The following is a 19,012-nucleotide window of genomic DNA, read 5'->3' on the forward strand; positions in this document are numbered from 1 at the left end:
CTGTTTGAGCTCCCACATTCATGATCCAATCATTCAATCATTCACATCAAGTATGAATTCTGTAGCAATCTTTTGCAGGCCGGATTAAAAAGACCAACGGGCATGATGTGGCCCGCGGGCCGTAGTTTTCCCACCCCTGGTATAAGGTGTGTGTGAATGTGGATCTGCGATCTGTATATGTATGAGAGAACTCTGGCAGAAGAGCGCACTCTGCAGCCATAAATAGCAATTGCAGATTTAAAGCAGTAACATCTCAGTAATAGAGTTACTGAATTCCATCACAAAAATATAATAATAAACAAAATATTCTCCTTTGCGTCTAGTGCCTTTTTTGCACGTAGCCCTGAACCTCTTTACATTTTTAAACCAACTGAAGTAAACCTTAATTAGCAACAAAATGCTTGATTACCAAAATATGAGCGCATTAGCATACATTTATAATGAGGTGAAAATACCTCCTATCAGGATATTGTCAACCCTGTCAGTGTCCTCTAAGCTCCTAGAAGGCATATCATTGTAGGATATATTTTGTGTTCTTTGGCAGGTGTTATAATCCAACCGCCAGAAGAGGCTCATTTATTAAAGGTGGTACTTGTACATTACTTTTGAGAACTTGCTTTATTTTTCCCAACATTAGCCTTTTGGGTGTCTGCTTCATTCCAAACACAAAGGCAAATTCGAGTGTCTTTAAATGTGAGAATATAACATTTCAAAGTGAGTTAATTATCAAAACAAGGTCATTATTTTTAACTATTTGTACAAGTTTTATGAAAACTGAGAAAGTCTTTAATAAAATTATTGAAAGGATATGTAACTCATAAAGGATATACAGTCTTTGGGAAGGTAGCTTCCGGCTTTTTGTGCAATAACGTCGCTCTCTCCAGGTGATTTAGAGTTTAGAATATTTAACTCTTCTTGCATTTTGCACTCCTCAGATTTTGGGAAGTTTAAAAAATACACTGATAATTCTATAATACAGAATTTTGTACTGACACACAGAAGAACAAAGTAATATGGAAAATTTAAGTATTCCTATCAAATATCATTAGAGCTTATTTACAAATCTTATTTTGAGGACACACTTTTTAAAAATGTGTTCGTTTGTGTTTTTGTTCAAATTGAGTGTTCCTTTTAATAAAGGTTGAAGTATCATGTCTGGATTTTCCGCAATTCACCCTCCGGCCACTAGAGGGCGCTAGCGGGCGACTTAAGGTCCATTCGACCCGGATGTATCAAGTGTCAACACAACGCAAACACGTGTGGGATACCTTCGGGGAAAAAGCAGCATGTTTCGTGACACCTCGCCTTAAATCAATTTCTAAGCCAGTATTAAAAAAAAACGTTTGAGTGGATAGATGCATGAAGTTTAAGAATTAAATCGCACAATGAAGTTTGCTTATAAGGTGAGCGCGCTAGCTGGCTGGTCGTTTCGTTTAGCAATGTGGTGTGCAGCGATCAACTAAACTTTATTCATTCATTCATTTATTCTACAGTTTCCCCGCGTGTTTATCGAGTATAAGCTCTTTTAGCGTGATTAAGAGTTAATTTTTGTACTTACTATTTTGCCTTGGTATCTACCTTCATTATTGTCTGTTTGTTTTGCGTGTAAGTAGTTTCATTGACTTGCCATTTATGAGTGAAAAAAGTTTAATCTCTTGTTTTGGGTTCAGTTTTCCAATCTTCTCGGAGCAGTCTACCGTCAAGGAAATCTGAGTTTTTCCAAAGATGGCAACGCCGTAATCAGTCCTGTTGGAAATAGAATATCTGTTTTCGACTTGAAAAAGTAAGACATGCACTTTGGTGTCAGAAACAAATATATAGCTTTGTAGATGCAAGTGGACATTACAGCTGTGTCAAATCATATGTAATTTTTTTTAAAGTAAAAGGGAATAAAACAGTGTGTTGTTTCTTCCAGCAACACATCAGAGACACTGCCAGTCTCAACCACAAAGAACATTACTTGTGTGGGTCTCTCCCCTGATGGAAGCCTGGCAATCCTGGTGGATGAAGGTGAGAAAGTACACAGAAATTTTGATCTATGATCTTTTCCTTCGGTCAATTACAGGGCTACATATAGACAAAAAAAACATTCACTCTTATTCACACCTGGGCAATTTTTCCCATGTATTAGTTTATTCAAAATAATATGTGTCTGCCTGTCATTGATGTACAGATGGTGCCGCGTTGTTGATTAGTCTCGTGACCCGTGCCATCCTGCATCATTTCCATTTTCATAAACCGGTCAACAGTATCCGCTTCTCCCCTGATGGCAGGTAAGGAATGTCTGATTATTTCCCTTAAAGAAACACTACTAATGTAGTCTTCCCACAATGCAAGAGTTTGATTTTAAATATTGTTTTTTCTCGCATGGACGTGGAGCAGTTGTTTGTTAACTGATAATTAAATGAATTTATGAAGTCCTTAGGATGTTAAATCAGTATAAAAGCTGATGCTCATTTAATCATAAACTGGGTTTGAGAGCCCTCGTAGTACCATGTTAGTTTCAATTCTATCTTGATATTTTTTGGGGAAAAAAAAAAAAAAAAAATTTCTAACAGATGTCCATCATTATGTATACAGGTTTGTCTGAGAAACTTAATCATGTGGAAAACATGAATAAAAAAAAAATTGCAAATGAAAAGATACTCGTGACTGACATTGACCTGTTTCAGAGACAAATTATGACCATCATGACTTTTCTCACATCAGGAAGTTTGTGGTTACGAAAGAAAATGTAGCGTTGATGTATTACGCTCCGGGCAAGCAGCGAGAATTCAACGCCTTTGTTTTGGACAAAAGCTATTACGGCCCCTACGATGAAACCACCTGCATCGACTGGACCGACGACTCCAAGTGAGCGAAGCCCGGTGACCTCTTTGACATCGGCGATCTAACATGAAGTGTGAAAGTGAGCAAGCAACTGTTTGGTCTCCTCCAGGTGTTTTGTAGTGGGCAGCAAAGACATGTCAACGTGGGTGTTTGGCGCCGAGCGCTGGGCCAACCTCATCTACTATTCACTGGGAGGACACAAGGACATCATCGTGGGTTGCTTCTTCGAGAAAGACAGTCTAAATGTGAGTGCTTTTTCTCGCCGCTGTAAGTTTTTTGACACAAATGAATGAGAGGTGCAGATGAGTCCTTGCTGTCGGCAGCTGTACACAGTCAGCCAGGACGGGACGCTGTGCGTCTGGGAGAGCAACACCGAGCCGGACGGCCTTGTCCTGAAGAACAGCGGCAAAGAGGCCAAGCATTCGAAGCAGACGGACGAAGAGGAGGATGAAGATGAGGATCGGGAGTTGAGAGGAGAGGAAACTTCGGGAGAGATCATCAGGGGCAAAGCTGAGACGCCCACAGACAAAGGCAAGATCAAGAATGTTCGATACAAGCACGTCAGCAAGTAAGAAATCCATCACTTTTCTTCTTTTGTATGCTTCATTGTTTTATTCAGACCAGCAAATCTTTGGATGATGATCCAGTAGTTTCATAGACATAAGGATTCATGTGTTCCTGTTCAGTACAATCAGAATAAAATGGAGCTTTTAGAATTATCTGTCTGTTGTTGTCAAGATGATAGTTTGAAAACCGTGTCATTGTTTCAAATTTGGATGTTTTGTGATGATCTCCTTTTAATGTAAAATACAGCGTCACTGACAAGTGAGTGAATTCTCAGGTAATTTCTTGTGATTTTCTGGGACTTTTTCCCCCAATGTTCTTTTGTTTTACATTGAAGCAAAGAAGAGTGAATATTGAGGTGAAAAACCTTTTTTTTTTTTTTTTTTTTTTTTTTTTTTTTAATGTTGACCTGCAGAGCATCAAAATCAGCTCCATTTTCCACTCTGCATTCAGTTATTTGGTTGTTACAAAAGTGCAAGTTTATTTGTCCTTTGGCTGGTGTAAAACTTTCAACACAGGAAAGGTATTTACAGGGAAATCTAAGGTGTCTTATATATTTGACTCAAACTCCCGAAGGCACTTTTTAGCTGCACACCTGAGGTTCTTCTTCGGCCCTCCACAAGCTCAAAAAGGAGCCATCCAAAAACCATGTAAAGCATTTCCACTAAAAGGGCATTTCTGGTACCATGCAGGCACTTCTTCAATAAGGAGGGGGATTTCAACAAACTGACTGCAGCTGCCTATCACAAGCCCACTCACATCCTGGTCACGGGCTTCGCCTCAGGAATCTTCCACCTGCACGAACTTCCGGAAGTTAACCTGATTCACTCCCTCAGGTGAGATTCAAGGTTGGCCTTATTGACGGAACTGTAAGCATCTCCGCAAAGTACAATAAGAGTAGGATATGGCGGGACTGACTTGGAATGATGTCCTTAATTTCCTCATTGCAGCATTTCAGACCAGAGAATCAATTCAGTGGCCCTAAACAGCTCGGGAGACTGGATCGGCTTTGGATGCTCAGGTAAGAAATCTGTGCTGTTGTTACTTCCTTTACTTGGAAGTCGTTTCTGAAGCTAACTGATATTTGTGCCCCCCCCCCGTGGGAGTCGCAGTCTGATTTTTGCGTTGTTTTCAACTTTTCAATCGCTAGCACGGCGGCAGGCCAGCTGCCTGAGGAAACAGGGCAAAAAACAAAACAAAGATGAGGCTTCCAAACCAGTCGATGCACTTGAAGGAAACAATTAAAAATCAAATAATCTGTTTTTTTTTTCAGTTGTTGCCTTAACTGTATCGTAACAGCCCTGGTTCACTTAGTACCGTAGTTTCGGGACTATTGAGTGCACCCGAATATAAGCCGCACCGGCTAAAAATACATGAATAAATAATTCTATGTGTGCACATACAGGCTGCACTTGTCTATAAGCTGCAAGTGTACACATTGTAACATGAGATATTTACACAGAAAGATGTTACACTTTTTTTTTTTAACTTTTAATGAAATACATACCAGTAACATCTACAAATATTTCCTGGAAGTGCTTTTTTCCACTCAGTGCCTGTGACAAGGCTGATAAAAAAGATTATTAATAAATAAAGCAAGGACAAATCCATCCGTCCATCTATTTTCTATCCCTGTTTTGTCCTACTCCAGCTGATCGCTATCTTTGTCTTCCTCCTGCGCACTAAAACAATTAAAGTTGTCTTCTTTAGTGGTGGAATTGAATGGCCTCAGAATTTCACGGTAATTTCATTGGTCTGATGTGAGGAGGCTAAATGTTTTGTGCCATGACGCTCGCTAGCCCCAAAAAAAAAACATAAATTACCAGCATCATTGTTTAAGTCCCAGTGTTCAAAGCGTGTTGAAAAAAGTAGCGGCTTGCAGTCTGGAAATTATGGTAACTTCTGGTAAAAACATGAATGTGTTTGCATGACTTAGAAATATCGATGAGAGGAATAATAAAAAAAAAAATGATGGTTTCAGGGATGGGCCAGCTGCTGGTGTGGGAGTGGCAGAGTGAATCGTACGTTTTCAAGCAGCAGGGACATTTTAACAACATGGCGTCGCTGGCTTACTCCCCTGACGGCCAGTATATCGCCACGGGAGGAGACGACGGCAAGGTGAGCCGTCGGACTCGAAAAATTGAAATCGCCGCCTTTCCAAATGTCTCTTTTTTTATTCTAAAACCTACAATCACTCTTTTTACATTACATTACATTATTGCATTACATTTGGCAGATGCTTTTATCCAAAGCGACTTACAATAGAGGACATAAGCACTGCAATTAACACTTGCAAATACAAGATGCACAGGAAATATACAGAACAGTAAGCTGGGGTTAGTTTTTTTTTTTTTTTTTTTTTTAAACAAAAACATACACATACGTACACACACACACACTACATAGCCTAACTTGGTGCCTAACCTGATCTGGGGCAGCTCAAGCATCAGCGCAGTAAATAGTCCTGAAAGAGAAAAGTTTTTACCTGTTTCTTGAAGGTTGAGAGAGATGATGCTAGTCTTGTTGCTTCTGGAAGTTTGTTCCACCACTGAGGTAGTAGAGCTGAGAACAGTTTTGCCCGAGATCGCTTAGAGCGAGCAAAAGGTACTGCCAGTAGGTTTGTAATAGAGGTTTGCATGTTTTTGTATTGGATTTCCTTCGCTTCACCACCCGCAGGTCAAAGTGTGGAACACCAACAGCTGCCTCTGCTTCGTCACCTTCACCGAACACTCTAGCAGCATCACCAACGTCACCTTCACCTCCAGCGGTTTTGTCATTGTCAGCGCCTCCCTGGACGGGACCGTGAGAGCGTTCGACCTGCACAGGTGAAGCCGCGGGGCTCTTCTCTGTGTGCTGAAATTCGTCTATCCGCTCACCCCGGTTTATTTTACAGGTACCGAAACTTCCGCACATTCACGTCTCCTCGCCCCGCCCAGTTCTCCTCGCTCGCCGTAGATGTCAGCGGCGAACTGGTCAGCGCAGGCGCCCAGGATTCATTCGAGATCTTCCTGTGGTCCATGCAGACCGGCCGGCTGCTGGAGGTTTGGATCCACATGACGTTCAGACATTTCCACACCGAACCGTCTCGCAAACCCCCCCCCCCGTCTCTTTCCTGTGCTGGATCAGGTCCTCGGGGGTCACGAGGGCCCGGTCAGTGGCCTCTGTTTCAGTCCGGTCAAGTCCATCCTCGCCAGCGCCTCTTGGGACCGCACTGTACGGCTGTGGGACATGATGGACAGCTGGCAAGTCAAGGAGACACTTCCTCTGAACTCTGATGGTAATCTTGAAGCTTTTGTTGACAAAATAAGCTTCCTTCTCCTTCCTTTCAAATAAAATAGATTTGATATTTCTAATATGTATTTAATAATCTGATAAAAACAATATTCAGCGTGACCATTGGTATATTGTGTATGTATTGAGGGGCCATATATGGATATGCGTGCGTAATAGAGCTATAAGGTAAAGTTTGATAAAAACTTTGAGGAAATATAATCTAATGAAAAGTATTTTTTTAGAGTTTTTAATTCATGTCCATGCTTTAAAAAAATTCAATGAATTGATTTTTCATTGACAGACTAGAATAGAATATTCCTTTAATCGTCCCACAGCAGGGAAATTTCAACCACTCACAGCAGAAAGTGGACAGTGCAAGAAAAATATGATCAAAATTATCAAAAGTAAAAATAGACAATAAGCAGTGTTAATATATATAAACAGATAGGACTTGTTTAACAAGTTGCAACTAAACAACGCATTGACAATAAATATAAATATTTTTTGGTACCAGTCTGCAAAGAACATCTTTCTTGGTACAAATTATAATTTTGTTCATTAGACCTTCCAGATCTTCTTTTGAAAAACTACTGTTTTCGCCTTACCAGCGCACTTAATATTGTAATTGCCTGTAAAATAAAGTATAATCGTTGTATTCAGATTAAAAACTGTGAAGTGATGGAACTGATGGAAACATTTTCATACATAAAACTGGTTCCTGGTACAAAAAAGGTTGGGGACCTCTGGTATAAACAATATAAACATGTGCAAAAGTGGCGACTAGCAGCAAACAACAGCAATATTTACAGTAGTATCAGTGTAGTAGTAACACCTATGGGGTCTGAGTGAGTGAATGGACACATGAGTAGATGAATGAAAGAGTGAACGCATGAATGAATGAATGAAAAAAAAGCCTATTGAGAGCAGAGTTGAGTTTTGAATAGTCAAACAGCAGCTGGCTAGAAGGACCTGCTAAATCTCGCCTTCACACAATTGGGGTGAAGTCTGTCGCTGAAGGAGCTGCTCAGTGTCGCAATGATGTTCATGGGTTGGGAGGCGATGTTGACCCATCCTCCTCTCTCCCACCACTTGATGCTATTTTATTTATCACAGTTATTTTGTCTGTGTTTATGTCTGCCTTTTTGCCCTATAGCATCCACATCTCAGTTAAGAACTGGCAAAATGGCCAGTTTATTCCTTTAACACTGCAATCTACATTATTTTTCGTAACTGGCTTGCTTCTTCAGCTTTGGCGGTAGCATACAGGCCTGATGGTCAAGAGCTGGCCGTGGCCACGCTGAACGGTGAGGTGTCCTTCTGGAACCCCGACTCGGCCGCACAAACCGGCTCGGTGGCCGGACGTCACGACCTGGAGATGGGTCGCAAAGAGACGGACAAAATCTCGGCCAAGCAGTCGGCCAAGGGCAAGTGAGTGCACGGGGCACCGCTCTGGGATTGCATTTCCTGTTGGGCAAACACGATCAGCGCTCACATAACCCTGTGTGTGTGTGTGTACAGGTCTTTCACGTCACTGTGCTACGCTGCTGACGGGGAGTCTATTCTGGCAGGAGGCCAGTCGAAGTTCGTCTGCATCTACAACGTCAAGGACCAGTTGCTCATGAAGAAGTTTGAGATCTCCTGCAATCTCTCCTTCGACGCCATGGAGGTACAGTCACACACTCAGACATTTGCTCAGCTGGAGGGAATTCTTATTGTTAGAGGACCATATCTGGTTATTTTGAAAAAAAAAGCCCGTTTTGGTATGAGAATGCTGGTCGATCTTGATGGTTTCTGTCACGTTTTTTTTTTCTTCCAGGAGTTTCTGGACCGACGGAAGATGACAGAGTTTGGCAGTCTGGCCCTGGTGGACGAGGGAGCTGGAGATGAAGGCGGTGTCAACATCAGCCTCCCTGGAGTCAGGAAAGGTGAGAAACTCTCTACCTGACCTCATTCAAAGAAATGGATTACTTAGATCATGTGCAAAAGTGCAAATTTTCAGGGTTTATGTGTGTCAGTTTGTCTCACTGACTTTTGCTACATTCTTTTTTTTTCTTGCCTTAAAACAAAAACAATGGATTTGTGGCCTCTATGTTTTGCTCCTCACAACAAATCCGGAGATATTATTCTTGTGTACTAGTCTGTAAATTAATATTGTAGATTTTTTTTTTTCTTTTTGTTTCTTGTATTTTCCATCAGTCAGCTAAGGCCACGCAGTCTATTGATGATGCACACTCTTTTTCCTCTCCTCATCGTCTCTCTCTGCTTCCACCAAGGCGACATGAGTTCCAGACACTTCAAGCCTGAGATTCGAGTCAGCTCCCTACAGTTCTCCCCTACTGGTTAGTGACAAACAAGGGATTTTTTTTTTGTTTATGTGTTTTTCTTCTTTTTTTTTTTTCTTTTTTTTTCAGCTGCGGAGAAGCTTACATCTCCATGTTTTAGCAGCATTTCCACTACATTTTCCTCCTTGAAAAACACAAAAACAAAACTCCATGATGTTTGAAAATATACAATTATGTATGGAAGGCACTAATTATGGAGGCAAAGTAATATATTTTCCTGTCGTACGACATTCTAAGCAGCGAACTTGCCAGAAATGTTTCTTTTTTCCAAGCACCAGGGAGAAGAAAAAGAACTCATTCCAATGTTTATTCAAACTCCACTCATGTTCTGTCAATAAATCATTCAGTTATGGGGAAGTAAGCCATCTGTCCATAAATTAATCAATCACAATTTGCTGAATTCTGAACAGATTTTAAAGCTGTCTGGAATAAATGAGACCGAAAAGGAAATGATTTCAATCATAGTTAAATTTGTAGTTTAAAAAAGTGAAGTTTTCCACCATAAAAAAATCTTTGTTGATATGATATCTTTATGAAGTTAATAAGATTAATGTGATGGAATTTTGTTCAACTTTTTTTCTAACTGCATAATAGGCGAAGCTCAACCCATTAGGCAGATAATTTTGGAAATGTATTGAATTTCACTATCATTAGTTTAAAGAGATGCTGGTTTAACCCTCGAGTTTTTCCGACAGAGTGTAAAAATTCCAAATGTTGGCAGTAGCGATAGCATTTTTAAGACAATTTTGCTTTAGGTAACACCTTTTCTTCCCTCAAGAAAAGTTCATGATAAGTTTTTCCCTTAAAAGTGGGAGCGAAACATTTCCCTTTGCTCTTTCAGCAGCTTGACTAAATGCTCCTCTCCCCTCCCAGGTCGTAGCTGGGCAGCCACCACCACCGAGGGCCTGCTAATCTACTCCCTTGACGGATCTCTGGTCTTCGACCCCTACGACCTGGACTTAGACGTGACACCGGCCAGCATACGCAAACAGCTGCGCCTTCGTGAGTGGGTGTCGGCCATCGTCCTGGCCTTCCGGCTCAATGAAAAAGCCCTGAAGCAGGAGGTTCTGGAAACTGTGCCTCATGAACAGAGTGAGTAAACCTTCCTTTGCACAACAGCATGTCCCAGTGACTGGCTACTGTACTGCAGCCAGGTGAAAAATGAAATCCATGCTGTAACCTTCAATTTAAACTCATATATTTTGGATTCATTTAGTGTGAATTGGCCAAGTTCTGTAGAAGAAAATCCCTGAATGGCATATATCATGTGATTGTATTCCAGTTTCAGTTGTTTGCGGCAGCCTCCCTGATATTTACGTCGAAAAGTTACTGGGGTTCATCTCCGTGTGCCTGGAGAGCTCGGGACACCTGCAGTTCTACATGACCTGGGCTCAGAACCTGCTAATGCTACATGGACAGAAACTCAAAAACAGGTCCGTTGAAATCTAATTAAGTTGAACTGAGAATAATTAATTGCGACATAAAATAAGGCTTTTTATTTTTAAACACTATCTACTTTTGCATTAATGATATTTCTGCTTTAAGAAAATATTTGATCTGATTCCCTTACTTGGAAATAAATTCGGCCAAAGTAAATGTATTCTTATGGCAGCCAGTTGGATCAAACGTTAGTCCTGCAGTTTTGGTTTATTTATTTTCTTTGTAGGGAAATTGCAGCACATGTCAAGTCAGGTTATTATCAAAGACGGTCAAAGGCTAAAAGCTGAATATTGTAGATTTTTTTATTTATTACATTTTTTTTATGTCTTGTAAAATGTAATTGAACTGGCACGATATAGTCTAAATATGAGAGATTTCTTCATGGACCTGCCTGAGTATCATTTTGTTTGCAGGTCAGGAGCCATATTGCCAACCTTGCATGCACTGCAGAAGAGCATCCAGAGACACCACGATAACCTGACAAAACTGTAAGTAAAAGCTTTTTAAATCTTTACACTTAATACACTTTGCTTGACATTTTCAATTCAGATTATTATTCAAAATGATCACACAAAAAGTTGACCTATGCATTGGATTTTAAAGAAATGACAATACAGAAAAATGGTTATTAATAGCTGCTTATAAAATCCCCCCCTGGCTTTTGTCACATACCTACGATTTTGCGCCCATCCTCAGGTGCGACTTCAACATGTACAACATTCGCTACGCTGTAGCCCTCTCCAAGCAAAAGGGCATTAAGAGGGCGGCTGAGGAGGATGAAGAGGATAGTCAGGAAGAGGATGATGAAGCAGAAAAGCTCTCTGAGGAGATGAGCGATGCTAACTTGGAGGATACGGACATGATTTTGTAGTTGGTCCCCCATTTGCAAATGTCTCATTCTAGCAACATGGCCATAAATGGAGAGGAATAATGAGGAAAATAACATCTATGGACCCGTTTTTTATTTTTGTTTTTTTTTTGCAAAAAAAAAAAAAAAAATGAAATGACTGTAAACACTTTTTTTTAATTAAATTCATTTTGTAAATGTGATTTGTTTTGTATTTTATTTGGCCTGTATTGTTTCAGTGTTATAAATTGCCTTTTTTGTTTGTTGATCTGACCATCACCCAAAAGATTGTGTGTTTTGGCTTCTTTATTATTAGCCATAGTTTTAGCATACGCTAATTTGATTTGACATAATTGACTTAATAACCCGTTTACAAACCTTAACTCTCAACCACCACTGAATGATTAGTTTGTTTGATAGGTTAGTTACCCTGACATGTTAACTTTTCAAAACGCTGTTACAATTAAAAAAAACCTTAGTAAGTACAAAAGGCTGCAAATATGAATAGTTTAAGCCGAGTGTGAATCGAACTACCTTATCCAGCAGCACTTGCGGCTGTGGAGCGGAAGAGGCGGAATTTTGAGCCAACATGAGGGAAAATAAGAACATGTCTGAGTCCCCCTCTCAAGCGGGAAAAGAAATACCGGCGAAGAAACAGAAACTTAGCAGTGACGAGAACAGCAACCCTGATTTATCGGGAGACGAGAATGTAAGCGCTTCAACTGTGAGGGGTTTCAACTACAAATGAGCCATTTTTTATTTTTTTAGTGGTGTGAGTTAGCATCGTGTCTGAGTAGCCGACCGGCTAAAGTGGTTAGCTTGCAGCTTTGTCCATGTCGTAAACACCTGATCAGATTTTCCTCATTGAGTTGAAATAGTTAACTATTCTTGTGAAAACACTGCGTGTAGCTCAACCTTGGATGTGCGTTATTCGTTCGTGTTTTATTAATGTCAAATCCCCATGTTTTTTTTTATAAATAACTTCGGCGTTAGCAGTAGCAGCTAGTGTTTGTCCATAGATAAGTAAATTAAAGAGGAGGTAATTAGATTTGACTCCAAATTTGCTGATTGTTTTTGACTTAACTCGTAAATATCAAGGCTGACGAATTGAAACGTCGCTTGTGATGGATACTCATGTGATAAAACCTGGAAAGCATTGCCCAATTTTTTTCCCCGATGCTAGTTGACGTTTGATCTCATTATCAGCAAACCTGGCTAATAGCCACGAAATTTTGTGGAATTTTGAGATATATGGCTGGGCTCAACTAGAACCCGAACTAAGATAGATTAGAAAGTAAAAAATTGGAACAAACACCTGAGCAAAGTATGTCTGACCAAGATTAACCCTTCATGAATGCAATGTGATTCAAAGTTAGCTAATTTAAGTCAATGATTTTGGAAGACTGCATTATTTGGATTGGTTTTAGTCATAGTAAATCACTAAAATCCTCAGAATTGTGAATGGATTCATCACTTTTCCAAGGTCATTTGCACCATTTAATCTCTTGCAGAACTTTTTACATAATTATCAGTATCGTCTGTTTGCAACAAGATGATTCACCCATAGAGGGTAGCAGTTGCAAACAATACTATTAATTGATCAGCAAATATAATCTGTATGTATCGCATGACGTCTTACTTTTTCAGGATGACGCCGTTAGTGTGGAAAGTGGGACCAATGCAGAACGTCCTGACACACCCACCAACACGGCCAATGCCCCTGGGAGGAAAAGCTATGGCAAAGGAAAATGGAAGGCTAAAAAGTGTAGATACTCTTTCAAATGTGTCAACAGCCTGAGGGTGAGTTCACCTACTTCTCACCCGCAACGCACAACCTCAGTTGTATTTCTTAAGAGTCCATTTTCAAAACATCCAGCAGTCTGGATGCTGTCACAACTCACAAGACACAACTATGACCGGCCAGAGATGCGTCTATGCTACCACAACCTCACTACCTCACCTATTCACGTGTCATGCCTTCACTCTGTTGTCTTATATTTATCCTTGCTTGTCTCAGCCCACGCACATCCTGCCTAATTTTGTTTATTTATTTTATTCTTGCCATTGCTATTGTCACTATGTTGTTGTTTAGTTTTGGTTGTCTGTTTTCACCCTTACTGTCATTTTTTTTTTTCATTCTGTTCGTTTTTATTCTTGATGTTGTTGCTGCTGTTGTTCCCTCTGTTGTCTATTAGTGGATGTCTTTCGCTTTTTGTAATTGCCATCTAATTGTCTGTCCTTTTGTATTTATATTCCTAACTGACTTATAACTGTTATAAGCTGCTATGACAAAAGAATTTCCCCTATGGGGATCAATAAAGGTCATCTAATCTTATTTTATATTTTGACTTCAGTAAAATGGGCTCACAAACTATCTCTTTGGGTTGCAGATCTCTATTTTTCTGTGCAGACATTATATGTATTTTGTCAAAATAAGGGTTTCTACATATCATGATGTTATTTTTTTCCCATAACTCTACTGTCTGGACGTCTTGTCATTTATTTATTTTATAATTAATTACCCAATAATTGCCACAGGAGGACCACGGCCAGCCACTGTTTGGAGTCCAGTTTAACTGGCACAGCAAAGAGGGAGATCCTCTGGTGTTCGCCACCGTAGGCAGTAACAGGGTCAGTAATGATTTTTGCCCAGGATACCTTTTTGAAAAGCTGCTTTATTGTAGTATTTCACATTTCTTTATCAATGTATTTAGGTGAGATACGCATTGATATATGTTGTTATTTATTTGATGACTTTGCCATTGCAAAACTCACATTGTTTGTTCCTCACCAGGTAACTCTGTATGAGTGTCACTCTCAGGGTGAAATAAGACTCCTGCAGTCTTATGTTGATGCTGATGTATCCTTTTTTTTCAACTGACTCTTTAATTTGTATACATTGAGGTTGAAGTACAAACTTTTAAGCTGACACTACTCAAATTCCTTTCATGCTCAGTAATGAGGCAGTGTCTGAATTCAGATAAGGTCATACTTGATTTCCATTTTTATGTGATGGAAACGGTCCAAACACGACAAAGTGACGCAGTATGCTCGTTCAGTAAAGCTTTGAATGTTCCTCCGTTGACCATGTTGAAGAGGACTACTGTGGGTAGAGATGTTTTCTGCCTGGAATGCCAAAAATAAAGATTAGAGGAAACTCTTATAACAATAGATGGATTTACTATGTGTATCCAGATATAGATATTTTATTTGGTAAAAGTGTTTGGAAACTCTAATTTCCTGATCATTTTTGCTTAAAAAAATCTCAAAGAAATACTTGTTTTTAGACTGTGGGTAAAAGGAACAGTATTAAGGAAAAATATTAAAAAAATACATTATTTTTCAAGTCAGCAGAAAATTGAATTTAACATTTCCCCATAGTATGTTAGAGTACCCACAAGTCTGTGGGGAAACATGGCCAAATTGCCTGAAAATCAGCAAGAAATGAAAAAAAATGATAAACTACTGTGGAATACAAGAAAATGTTTTGCAATATTTGCTTTTTAATACATTTTCTTTGTGGCCAAGCCCAAATACAAAACATACAAGAATGATAGTAAATAACGACGTTTTGGAAAATGCAAAGAGCAATTTGATTATCCTTAACGGAGCTTGTGCAAAGGCAGATGAAAACTTCTACACGTGTGCCTGGACTTACGATACCAACACCAGTCACCCCCTGTTGGCTGTGGCTGGGTCCCGGGGCATCATTAGGGTCATCAATCATATCACAATGCAGTGCATCAAGGTAGGGTGGACCTATTGAATGAACATCATTTACAAATTGAAATCTGCACCATGACCATATTGATCCATATTTTATATTGATGTCTTCTGCCCATTCTTGTACCTGAGCAGTCTATTGAATCTGCCTCCAACACCTTATTTCTCTGCTTTATCTAGCATTACGTAGGTCATGGGAATGCCATCAATGAGCTGAAGTTTCATCCGCGGGACCCCAATCTTCTCCTTTCTGTCAGCAAAGGTACTAAAATAGTCACCAATCTGTCATCTGTCCTTAGTCTCGCATGTTGGATATATTCGATTGAAAATTAGAAAGAAGAAAGATGCATAAAATTAGTAGCTTGAGCAGACAACATTTCTGACCTCCAGGTTTGATTCTATATCAAATTTTCAGGGTTCAGGTAATCTTTCTTCCCATAAAGTTTTGCAAAATTCAGTTCGTGGGTAAACATTTCATTTCATATGAACCAAGTGTCAAAGGTTTGGGTTTTCCAGTAGTAAGGGAAACTATTGAGCCCACTGTTGACACTACTTACATGTCGTAGTCAAAAAAATATGTTTATACACACATGGACAAGAACGACAAAGATGATAATTGTCTGCAAACCCTTTTAACAGCAACACTTCTGACTTTTAAGTTATGACAAAACATGAACATCGCTGAAATACTAATGTTGCCCAGCTGAATGGTAGTTTAGTTCATGCTGCTTGTGCTTTGTATTATGTTATTGCATTGAGGTTTTATTGATGTCCTTTCATGTGAAGTAAAAAGTTGCAGGGGTATAATTTTCAAATATGTTCTGACTGATTGTTTGCGTAACATATTTGTCACGTTTATATAGTTGTCCTTTGTGACTGGGAAATTCCACGTCAGTGACCCTGTTTTTGGTTTTTCAGTTGAGACATAGCCATCTGACTTGTTTATCTGTAAAAGTTTATTACTGTCACCTACTTCACGTCACCAGAATTACCAATAATGATATAATTCCCATCACCTGTCCATACTATGATGGATATCTGATATCATATGATGGATTTTGTAGTTACTGCAAACAGCTAAGACAATTTATATTTCATTATATTTCTTATTCTTCCTCCTTTCCACTATTGTCTATTACTGTTATGTTTTTACTTGAAACTCTGGCACAACAATTTCCTTCGGGATTAATAAAGTTGTTCTCATCTCATCTCATCTCATCTCATCTACCACAGTAACCAAACAACCAAAGACCAAATCATTTTGTTTATTCAAAAGTTGTGATTGATTTTTTTTTTTTTTCTCCCCGTGGCAAATGTCTTCTAATTCCCCAGATCATGCTCTTCGTTTGTGGAACATACAGACTGACACACTAGTGGCCATATTTGGAGGTGTAGAAGGTCATCGAGATGAAGTCCTGAGTGCTGTACGTTATACCAAAACACCTGTCATATTGGGAGACGAAACTATAAACAACATTTGACATGTTTATTCATTTATTTTTCCATCTTGCTGCAGGATTTTGACCTTCTAGGAGAAAAGATAATGTCTTGTGGAATGGATCACTCCCTGAAACTTTGGCGTATTAATTCAGAGAGAATGCAGAAAGCCATTCGTGGATCGTATGAATACAACCCCTCTAAGACCAACAGGTGAAAGAATCCAGGATTTATACTTTGTAAAATGGAGCTCTCGGTGAGGGACAGGAAAGATTTTCCCTTTTCTGTATTTCACCATTTGTTTTTGTTTTTTCTTCCTTCCCCTTCCAAGACCTTTTGTGTCACAGAAAATTCACTTTCCCGACTTCTCAACGCGGGATATTCATAGAAACTACGTGGACTGCGTGAGGTGGCTAGGCGACCTTATTCTCTCCAAAGTAAGTCATACAAGTCATAGAGCTCCGAAGGAAGGCTATTCATCAATCAATCAAGTATAATTTGCATTGGTCACATGGAGAACATTACAATTCTTTGTCGATCCTTTCTTTTTTTGTCAATGTACATCATATGTCCCTCGGCCTGCCAAGAGGCAGTAGAGTTAGGAGATACCGGTGTGATGCTAGCCCTGACAAAATTACGCATGAAAAAATAGAATTTAAATACTTGTGAAATTATTGTCGTAACGGCAGCAGGAGGATGAGATAAAAAATATGTACATTATATATGCTTACTAAGAGATGTATAAAATAAAGTTTGCATTTCTCAAGTTAACCAATACTTAATCTTCTGTCAAAGTCAAACACGATGGATCAATACTTGGGGTCCACCATACATTTAACGTCTGGTTTCTTCTCCCTGTCTTATTGCAGTCGTGTGAAAATGCCATTGTGTGTTGGAAACCAGGAAAAATGGAGGATGACATCGATCACATCAAACCAAACGAGTCAAACGTTACAATTCTCGGGCGCTTTGATTACAGCCAGTGTGACATCTGGTACATGCGCTTCTCCATGGATTTCTGGCAGAAGGTGAAACATATGTTCAATAGTTGTTGTTTTTTGTTTATTTGTCTTTTAAGTGGAGAAAATGTGCTGTTCATAATGGCCTTTAATGAATATAGATACTATTGGTCTTGCGTAAAGACAAGGTTAATGTGCTGCTGGTTGACAGATGCTGGCTCTGGGAAACCAGGTGGGGAAGCTTTATGTTTGGGACCTAGAAGTGGAAGATCCTCACAAAGCCAAGTAAGTTAAACTCTCCAGTTCAAGAGATGTTAATGGCAGGCTACTACTGTTGTGATTTATCACCTGTGGATGTCAATTCTTCTAGTCTTTCCTGTCAGCTGTGACCATTTCAGCCTTGATGTTCAATCTTCAGACTAAGGGTCTCTCTCCTCAGGTGCATCACACTGACCCTCCCAAAATGCACATCAGCCATCCGGCAAACCAGTTTCAGCCGCGACAGCAGCATCTTGATCGCTGTGTGTGACGATGCCTCTATCTGGCGCTGGGACCGGCAGCGCTGATCACATCTGTAACCCAAGGAACCTGTTTTTTTTACCCACATCCTGTTCTGTCGTAAAGCACCACACTGCAAAAGTCCCCATCAACGTTATTGAGTTTGACTGGTCAGCTAAACAGTATTCTCATTGGTTTTGCAGAAAATCTCCTGGTCTACAAGCATCTGGTATCTGTACCAGGATGATGACAGTGTTAAATCTTGTTGATCTAGAATTTATATGGCCAGGTGAACGGTTAAACCCTGAGAATGAGAGTAAAATCCTACTTTCTTCAGATAAAAGTGAATTAAAAAGAAATTAGGACTAAAAGCATATTGGTAAAATGTTCTTAGTGCCTTCCAGTTTGCTATGCAGGGTTTCTAATCTACCACTCATGCCATGTCTCTACAGTCAAGAGATGTCCTTGAGTAAGCTTCCAGCTGATATTTTTTTTTTCACTCTACAAGCAAAATGAGGTGGTAAAAACCCAGTAGATGAAATGACCTGATGGAATTTTTTGGTGTGTGAATAGTTTTATATGAAGTATAAATAATGAAATTATTAATTTCTTTGTTGGTTTTATTGCTTATTTTCCCTGCATTTCTTGCATCTTTTTTATGCTCACCTTTTCTGTGCTGGTGCCACACACACACACACACATTCAGCAGGTGCATCATTCAGTGGCATAGTGGAGGCGTCATGTGCAGTCAGTAAAAATGTTTTTTCATTTCTTTAAACTTGAGCTCTAGAGTCAGATTGTGCAATTCAAAGGATTTGTTATAAAACCTGCTGTCCTTTTGTTTCAATATGTTGAGCCAAACATCTGAAGTTATTATAAATAGTCATTTTTAGATGTCAAGTTCCCAAAAATGGCATTTAGGCAGTTGGATGATTATTACAACATTAAATGTACAGCAAGTAGAAAAAGCGGCATTTATTTGAATAGATAAAAGTTATGAAAGAATTGTCAGCCGACGGGGGAAGCTTATTTTTCTTTATGCAGTTTGTTGTGTTTGAATTTATGTGGACTTGAATAAAACTTATTTTTCTACACAAACG

General features: G+C 39.4%; 2 protein-coding genes across 2 annotated transcripts; both read left to right on the top strand.

The window, feature by feature from the left end:
* The first annotated feature begins 1,263 nt into the window (after positions 1-1,263).
* pwp2h (PWP2 small subunit processome component) lies at positions 1,264-11,498 on the top strand. Its single transcript, XM_086147512.1, has 21 exons — positions 1,264-1,403; positions 1,671-1,783; positions 1,916-2,010; positions 2,174-2,273; positions 2,710-2,853; positions 2,939-3,074; positions 3,153-3,397; positions 4,086-4,229; positions 4,344-4,414; positions 5,375-5,511; positions 6,070-6,218; positions 6,287-6,434; positions 6,520-6,670; positions 7,914-8,094; positions 8,185-8,332; positions 8,483-8,591; positions 8,940-9,005; positions 9,882-10,100; positions 10,291-10,441; positions 10,862-10,936; positions 11,145-11,498. The coding sequence occupies exons 1-21, from the start codon at positions 1,386-1,388 to the stop codon at positions 11,317-11,319; spliced, it is 2,775 nt and encodes a 924-aa protein (XP_086003638.1). The 5' UTR covers positions 1,264-1,385; the 3' UTR covers positions 11,320-11,498.
* Positions 11,499-11,853: 355 nt separating this feature from the next.
* Positions 11,854-19,010, top strand: eed (embryonic ectoderm development). Its single transcript, XM_086147513.1, has 12 exons — positions 11,854-12,004; positions 12,943-13,095; positions 13,834-13,926; positions 14,090-14,155; positions 14,918-15,043; positions 15,199-15,280; positions 16,351-16,442; positions 16,535-16,668; positions 16,787-16,892; positions 17,325-17,483; positions 17,626-17,699; positions 17,854-19,010. The coding sequence occupies exons 1-12, from the start codon at positions 11,885-11,887 to the stop codon at positions 17,978-17,980; spliced, it is 1,332 nt and encodes a 443-aa protein (XP_086003639.1). The 5' UTR covers positions 11,854-11,884; the 3' UTR covers positions 17,981-19,010.
* The last annotated feature ends 2 nt before the right edge of the window (positions 19,011-19,012 follow it).

Source organism: Fistularia commersonii, chromosome 6 (genome assembly GCF_037954325.1).
Source record: "Fistularia commersonii isolate RoL2024-O1a breed Wild chromosome 6, RoL_Fcom_v1.0, whole genome shotgun sequence".
Lineage (NCBI taxonomy): Eukaryota > Metazoa > Chordata > Actinopteri > Syngnathiformes > Fistulariidae > Fistularia > Fistularia commersonii.